The 9,123-nt window shown below is 32.9% G+C and overlaps 1 protein-coding gene across 1 annotated transcript in view; it reads right to left on the bottom strand.

The window, feature by feature from the left end:
• Positions 1-5,485: 5,485 nt before the first annotated feature.
• The window catches only part of LOC112523799, an 8,575-nt gene continuing 4,937 nt past the window's right edge, over positions 5,486-9,123 (bottom strand). Inside the window, exons 5-10 of the mRNA XM_025133476.1 lie at positions 8,186-8,210; positions 8,007-8,090; positions 7,630-7,659; positions 7,410-7,515; positions 6,518-6,589; positions 5,486-5,752 (exon numbers count right to left, since the gene is read on the bottom strand). Coding sequence (XP_024989244.1) covers positions 6,520-6,589; positions 7,410-7,515; positions 7,630-7,659; positions 8,007-8,090; positions 8,186-8,210 — 315 coding nt within the window. The 3' untranslated portion in view covers positions 5,486-5,752; positions 6,518-6,519. The remainder of the gene's footprint in view (positions 5,753-6,517; positions 6,590-7,409; positions 7,516-7,629; positions 7,660-8,006; positions 8,091-8,185; positions 8,211-9,123) is intronic.

A 9,123-nucleotide genomic window follows, 5' to 3' on the forward strand; every position in this document is an offset into this window, starting at 1 on the left:
TATTCTGTTAGAACTCAATGATTATCCTAATTATATTCTAGATTTTTTATATATTTAAAATGAGATGTTTATCATGTATCTGCTTGTGTTTATCTGCATAGTTACACGAATTCAGATATGGAGCTTTAATAAGTTGTACATAAGCATAATTTACTTGTAATCTTGAGTTTTAAGTAATATGCATTAGTAAACAGTACTTTACGCATAAAAAGTGGKTTTTAAGAGTTTTTGTCAAATGATTTATAATATAAAATATTATATATATATATATATATATAATATTTAATTTAAGTTTAATAATAAAATAATTTATTTTTGATTTAATATTATAAATTTTATAAAGATAATAATTAAGTATAGAATTTAATGATTATACTAATTATATTTTAGATTTTTTATATTTAAAATGAGATGTTTATCATGTATTTGATTGTGTTTATCTGCAGTTAGTTACACGAATTCAGATATGGGATGAAATCGGATAGGGATGAAATCGTTTAGGAATGAACAGGTTTAAGAGTTTTTAAGAGTTTTAAGAGTTTTTAAGAGTTTTAGCCAAATGTTTTATAAGATAGTATAGATAAGAGTTGGTGCTAAAAGTCTGAAATTTAAGTCAATAAGACTGTTTGTTTTTTGTAAACTGACAAACGCCTTAATTCTAAACTCTGAATCAATAGTTTGTTTTTGTAAAATCAGGTACAAACATTTTACAAAATTCTCTTGTTTTTCATAAAATTTCCATTGTCGAAATTCGTCTCAGTAATTGTTTAACAGATGGAACACAGTAAAAACCTTTTGGATACCTTTCAGACTTCCAATATTATCGAAAATGCCACCAGTGAGTTTGTTTATGAAAAGATCGATAAAAATTATATATATAAAAAAGTAAAATAAAAAGGTTATGTTGTAAAAAAAATAATTGGTCCAAAGACCTTGGGAAGATAACAATCTTGATAGGGATTACCTTCTTTTCTTGTATATCACACCATTTTGTGGTTAAAAAGACGTGAATGCCCCTTTTTAAATTCATTTCTTTCTTTTTTAGTCCACAACCTTTGGAATTGAAAGGGACCACTACTAACAATGCTTTGATTCTCTTTTCATGACACATCTTAACCCAATATTTGTAGGTAATCTTGTAAACTAATCATTGTATTTCTGTTTCGATGCGAAAAGAACGTTACAATATAACAGTATGATCGATTATAACTGCATATATATACTTGTAGTTTCGTTGCCAAATAACCAGTAGAAATTGGCTGACTTGATAGTTTTGGTACTTTGAACACTGTGGTGATTGGTTTAACGTAGAATTACAAGTCTGCTTATTGGATAATTCAGTATCAATGAACAGATTAAAACTGTAATATCTTTTGTCAACAGTCTTTGAGAATAGAACTTTCTGAACACTTACTGTTTCTAGACATAATCGGTGGTTTTGAACAGTTATTTATATGAAAGTCATTAAGACGTTGCAACGATGCGTTGTATAACGTCAAATGGGAGATACACGTCCTTGTATCTTTGACAGATTGACAACTCGTTTGTGTGTGTTCTATTCTGAGCGATGCCAACAAAATAAGTGACGAACCTTAATGACATGTATTGCTTTCCTTTTCTCTGTTGTATTTCTCTGGGTCCGATCTTGACAATCGTTTTCAGCTTCTTTGTATATGGTTTATCAATAACAACCACGTGGTGTTTGTTTTTTCATACTACAATGCATTTAATTGAGCTAATAAAATGTCGAGATCAGCCCTCTCTAATCCGTCCTTTTTGATGTACTGTTGAAAAACTGCTTGTCGACTCTGTTGATAGTAACAGTTGCTTTAGCATCTGGTATGTATCTTTGATGGGTTATATGCCTATTTTTCATTGATTATGCTATCAGAAGCTTTGTTCGGTTGTATGTATCGTACAGCACAATATAGTTACGGATATCCCATACGCTCACTGTGTGGTAACTATGCTCCCTCGTTGTTGCGTGGATATCATCTTTTTATTGATATGAAAACAAATGGGTTCCTTTTGTTTTGAATATAATTGAATCTCTCCATTAACCACAAGGGTGGTGTCTGATTGGTTTGAGCTTGGCTCCAAAGGTCAAAAGTACCAGGAGGTCTCAGGTTCAAATCCAAGGAGGGATAAAAATCCCCTTGTGGCCACGGAGGTTCAAATGCGGTGACTCCGGGTTACTTGCAAAACAGGTGGTCTCCCTGTGATTAGTCGGCTCGCATAGCGGGTTGGATATCCAGGTTATTCAAAAAAAAAATCTCTCCATGGTATTATACGTATTGTATACTTTATCTTGTTAGGTTTAAGTCTCGATGATAGACTTGTTATGCATATATGAGTCGATGTTCCTGGTTTTGTTTAACGATTGATAGAATTCGTTTGGAAGCGTTCTAATAACTTTAATACTCTTCTACTAGTAGAGGTAGTCTTTTTTTATCATTCACATCGTTCATTCAACATACAGAACATAAAACGATTTATCTTCTCTCAAACGTGCAACTTTTTACTGCGAAGACGTCATACTCTAAACATTTAATGATAATTTAAGTTCGTAACGATACCGTTAGATGCATATCATTATATCAGATTTAACATCAATACAGCTTTAGTTTTTGTTATGAATAATCCACATACTTCGATATAGGGTTGCACGTAAGTTGGGTTGGTTGGGTTGAAAGCATTTGACCAACCAACCCAATGTTTGTGGTTTATTAGTCAGGTTGGTCAAATGCCTTCAACCCAAACCACAAATATTGGGTTGGTTGGTCAGGTTGAAGACATTTGACCAACCAACCCAATGTTCGTGGTTTGTGTCTTCACTATTTGGGTTGATTAGTCAGGTTAAAAATTTGTTACGTCATTTTACAATCTAGCTAAACGATTGTGTTTAAACGAAGTAAACCAAATTGAGAGCATACAAACAAGGCAAATATTTACATAAAAGATATTAAAAATATTTGCATGCAACTTTCTATTAAGGCTAAGGTGGCGTTTGTTTTTTTAAGAGGTGTTGAAGTCTAAAGTCTTATTTCACTTCTGATTAATAAGAGGTGGTGCTAAAATCTGAAATCTGAATCAATAAGACTGTTTGTTTTTGTAAACTGATAAATGTCTGAGTTTGTTTAAATTGTCTATTTTCTCCATTAGAAAATTATAGTGTTGAATTTATAGATAAATTTATACAATTTCACATATTTATTCATCATCGTTACGAAATTTACATCTAAGTTATATAATTAGCATCATTTAAACGAAAATATGTCATTAACGGTATTTAACACATTTAAATCATATTAAAATACATTAATTGAGACAGATGATCGATTTGGTAAGGATTGATTGAGAGAAATGATCGTTTAAGGTTAATCAATTACGAAACGTCATTGCTAAGTGTTCGGAGAATAATAAGAGACAAATAAAAGGTTGGTTTACCTTTTACCAAGTAAGTGTTTAGTAAACGGCCCCTAAAAATTCGTTGATGTTTTTTTTTTTTTACTTTTCTAAAACTTTCATTAGAAAAATTATGAAAGAATGATTTTCCATTAAACATTGATACAAAGGGTAAAGTGGTAATTTTTCCATTTTAAACTACTTATTTATCACAAAACAAATTATATATGAGCGATTAAATGAAAATCACTCTAATTTGTAAAAACCGTAAAAACTACTCTCATCCATCGTTAATCTTATGAAAAATTTTCATGAAATTGTTAATCTTGTGAAATTGTTTCATATAATACTTTTTTTGATGAATTTGTTTCATATGTGGTTATGAAATTGTTTCATATACTACTTAATGAAACTTTAATGAAACTGTTTCATGTATTTCTCTAAAATTAAAATAATGAAGATGGTAATATCCATGATTAACACCCTCCACAATAAAAATGGTTGATCAATCTCTCATAATTATAAAAAAAAAATGAACAAAATGAAAAATTATAATTGGTTGAATGAGGTTTTTACGGTTTTTACAAATTGAATGGTTTTTATTTGAACCCACCTATATATATATATATATATATATATATATATATATATATATAGACAGTTTAATCTATTTAGATAGTTTAATTCATACACGGTTTAATAGAAACAAACCCTACGAGATTGTTTATTAATATTTTCTTATTAAGATCTATATGAATTAAGTTGTTTGTAAAGCAAGATAAATAAATGTTTGTTTTAAAATGATCATATTTTTTACGTTGCTGTCCAGAATTGAATTTAAAAAAAAAAGACTATTTGATAAATCTTATAATTTAATTATCATTTAAATGTCAAAAAAATAATTGAATAGGTAGAGCAAAAAATAATGTAGCTGACTATAAAATTGAAGGATTGTTTGTTTAACTCTTAATAGTTTCATTAAGAGACAGCCTATAAACTGTTAAGAGGTGAATCTTATTTGGGGAAAAAAAAATTTGTCTCTTAATAGTTCTAAAACACTCTGACCAATTTTGTATTATAGGTCTTCCTTAACCATTCAACGTCCTAATTTCATTGTAAACAATTATATTTCATTTTGCATTGTATCATGAGAGTCTCTTGATCATTTTAACCATTTAATCATTTTGCACCAAACCATTCAGCAACCGTCAAACAATCTATAAACATTTTTTACGAACATCATAGAATAATACAAATTTCAATTTAATACACACTCAAATGAAATTATTTAATTTTTAGTTAAAAGCATGTTAAATATATAAATTTGGTAAATCAAAATAAAAGCTATTAATGTTTAATATTATAAAGAGTAATATGTAAAAAAGATTAAAGAGTATGTTAAATTAATTTTTTATTTTTCAAATTAATTAAAAAAAACACAAATAGTATCCTCAGATAAAAGAAGAAATAACTAAAAGACGTAAACATACAATGTTAAGACCCGTTTTACATTCAGAGTGGTTAATAATGCACATATGTATGATGATACTAATATTACTTCATTCATATAGACAATTAAATCCTCACAAAGAACTTAATCCATACAGAGCTTAATAAAAAAACAATCTAACAGTCCCTTAATATATCACGTGAGAGGAGTAGGGATGTTCCAATCATGACAAAGCAACTAATGGCTTAATCACTAAACTACTAGCAAACAAACATATATGACTCAGCAAATACATTACTCATACCATTAAGCTCGATAAACTCCCTAAACAAACATACCTTAAAGACGGAAATTAAGCTCAATTAGGACCAATACGGACCCATTGGGCCTATTCTAATCCAAAACATATGGCCCAATAGGCCCAAATGAGCACATTGCAAATTGCAATCATTGTGTTAGGACAAATCTTGACTAATTTCATTGTGTCCCTATGGTTTGCAATTCATTGATGGCAAACCATTGATGGAGTTAGCCTCGGGGAGCATTGAATTGCAAACCATAGAATTGGAAACCGTGATTTTGGAAGCATAGAGACGAAAAGTTGCATCTTTTTAACAAACCACAAGGACGAAAACCAGAGTTTCCTCTTTTATTTGACAAAAACTAACTACACAATTTCCAATAAAATCCAATCAGTCATTAGGATCTGTATTACCTCTGAACTGCTATAAGCATTTGGAAGCTAAAAGTACAAGATTTTGAGTGTTTTAGGATCTAAAGCTTCAAGATTTACCAAAAAATGTGCTGCATATGTTGTTCTCAGCTTCAATTAAATCATCTGTGCAATAATTTTTGACCTGCAGAAGTAGAACTTCTTGAGCTTCTAAATGGCTGCATCTGCAAACATCAATAAGTCGAATGGATTCAGTTGGCATCAATTGAGATATTAAAAATTCTTTAAATACTTTGATAAGGGTCGTTTCAGATAAGAAGGTTAAATATCGCGAGAAGGTAATAAAAGAAGATTCATATGTGAATCATTGGAAAAAAATCTACTTGAAGATGCATATGTGAGCTGACGTTACAATTATTCATATGGGTTCATATATGCAACTTCAAATGGATTTTTTCAATGACTCACATGAAACTTTCCTTCTGGCTTGCTCACGATATCTAGCATTCTTATTTGAACCTCCCACTACTTTGATAATAATTGTGACAAAACCCATAATAATTAGTTGTAGAAGTAATGGATTGAACCTCAAAAATATAAAAAGATCGGTCTGTGTCTGAGGACATGGCATCTGATAGGAGTTCTTGTAGATGCGTGATTAGGGTAGTTGAGTAGGGGCGGGGGAGTCCTACATTTTGATATATTCTTTATACCTACTTATGTTTTTATGTTGTTGCTTAATAACTTCTACCCTTGGTTCTTCTTCTTAACAATAGTTGTATAGTCCTTTCTGGTCTCAAGATCTTCACTTTTGAATCTTTCCCGTTTTCAAATTCTTTAAACTTTTTGACACGCTTTTTGAAACTCTCGGGTCAATTTTTTTTCACATGCATGTTTTTGAAAGTCATGGGTCTTGACAGAATCAGACACTCTACTCCTTGGAGTCCGTGAGTTAAAAAACAAAATGAAAAAAGATCAAGAGAGCATACCGTTAACCTTGAGACAGGATCACAAGACCAAAGTATGTAGCTACACCGAGGAAAATGAGAGACACAAGTCCCCTGAAAGATGAGTTCATACATGAGTACGTATGTGATGTATAGCAACATGAACCAAACCAAACAATTCCAGTAAATCCCACCCGGAAGTAGGATTTGGGGGTAAGATGTAAGTAAAACATACATATATGATGTATAGCAACATAAACCAAACAAATCCAGTAAATCTTACCTGGAAGTAGGTTTTAAGGGGTAAGATGTACGCAAACTATACATATATGATGTATAACAATATAAACCAAACAAAACCAATAAATTCCATCTTGAAGTAGGGTCCCCCCGGCCCGGGGGGAGGGGGGACCATACATATGTGATGTATAGCAACATGATATTACCAAATGAAAATATATCTTTCTCGGTCTAATAAAAGTTTGGGCAAACCAAAAGTACTCTGTATATCCCACTTGAAAGTAGGGTATGGGGTAGGATATACGCAAACCTTTCCTCTACCCTTGGGGTAGAAAGATTGTTCCCCCTGAAGAGCACCGTCTTCCGAGAAAGTTCTATCAAAAAGTTCTTTCTTTTTTAAAGTTGTGAGGATTTTGAAAAGATATGGCAGAGCATAAGGCGTAAGAAAAAAATACTAAAAATAGAGTGAACACTGGAATATTTCGTTTCTTGGGAGGATTATCAAACCTAACACTATTTTTATGTCCATTGACATCATCACAAATTATTGATGCTATTTTTGGTCAACAAGATTTTGTACTTGTTGCTGCAATTAGACAATTGGTAAATAGTCAAATGTAGCAACTTTCGTAAGGTATATAGATAAGACTTAAGAGCAAGATTATGCAAGGATGACGAAGGAACAATAACTCACCAAATGACACCCCACCCAACACCGTTACAAGGACAGGGACAAACTTCTGCAAACTTCTCAGCATCACTAGTGTGAACCTGTCGAGAAATTAAGTCACCGTATATGTCTGCATAAAAACGACACTTTACTTGTCATCTTGAAAAACTCTATAGATGGAAAAATGATGGCTAAATCCAATTGTACTTAAAAAGATTTGGCTGAAAAGGCCAAAATATCATACCATATATAGAAAACACACTGTTCATCACACCTGCAATATGCATGAGTGACTAGTAAGTATCCTATTTCCGTCTCTAAAGCTTCACTTATGATTTTCTTACTCCATCGCAGAAATAAACATCCACGTTCCTATTTTAGCTTGTCCCAGAATAGGTGTCAATTTTCAAAACTAAGTGCCTACTTTCCGATTCTACCCTTAATTATGAGATGGAGAAATTCATTACTCCCTCTATTGTTAAGGGTAAAACTGTCATTTGGTTGACAAAAAAAGTGAAATAATTACACATTTTTATATTGTGTGCCTTTTTCATTGTGGATGTTTATTTTGGGAAGGAGAGAGTAATAAATAGAGAGATGAAGAGCTGAGGATGGTAGTACCAATGAACATTATGATGTAACGAAGAATTCGGACTTTTGTTGTTTCTTGCAAAACCCAAACTACAGCAAGGACGATAATAAATCCTGATGATTGTAATAGACATCCAAACAACATTAAATGCTACAAGTCTGTTTGAGTAATTGAGAAGAAAGATTTTCAGAAGCTCTTATGCTCATACCTGCGCAAAGCCCGCGAAGTGTCCACTGTAAAAACGAAACAAAACTGAAAATCAGTAGATATGTATAAGCCCGCCTTTTATGGACATTGAACCTAGAAATTTATGAAACTTAGGGGGCGCTTGGTTCATAGAATGGAATTTGGTAGAATTGGAATCCGTCAAAAGAATTTGACTCAAGGGGCTGTTTGGTTTGTTGAATTCAAAGGAGTTTGTTGGAATTGGAATGTTGATTGGATTCTTTCAAATTCCATGATCAAGGAATTTGATCATTCCCTGGCATGTGAAGGATTTAAATTCTGTTTCGTGGCAAGTGTAGCTGAATTTATAATATGGTTTTAGAAGGACAAAAATAACATTTGCATACAATTTAAGAAACAGCACCACCCTCACCCTCACCCTCACCATCCTCGACCACCCACAGCCCCCACCGCTCCCGCTGCCAACATTTCCGCCACCACTGTTACCATTGCCGCCACCACCACCATCAATTACTATTATCATTCTACCACCCTACCCCCACCTCTACCCACCCACCACAACCTCCACCCCACTCACCCCCAACCCCGACACTACCACACTACGATTGTCGTATTCATAGCCGCCACCTCCCACCCCATTACATGCATATTCAATTCTTTTGTGAGATTCCATTCCAATTTATGCCAACCAAACGCTTGGTCAAATTCCATTCCAATTCCTTGGAAGTCAAATTCCTTTGATGAATTCTATTTTCACCAAATTCCAGTCTGTGAACCAAGTGCCTCCTAAAGGAATTGGAATGGAATTTGACCACGCATTTGGTTGGCATGAATTGGAACCTAGGGTGTGGGTGGCGGTGTGATGGCGTGGTGGTGTCTCGGTTGGGTGGTGGTGGTGACGACGACAGTAGTGGCTGGTGGTGGGATGGGTGTGCGTGTGGGGGTAAGGGTGGTGGGATG

This window comes from Cynara cardunculus (assembly GCF_001531365.2).
Source record: "Cynara cardunculus var. scolymus isolate 2C chromosome LG 1, CcrdV1, whole genome shotgun sequence".
NCBI classification, from domain to species: Eukaryota; Viridiplantae; Streptophyta; class Magnoliopsida; order Asterales; family Asteraceae; genus Cynara; species Cynara cardunculus.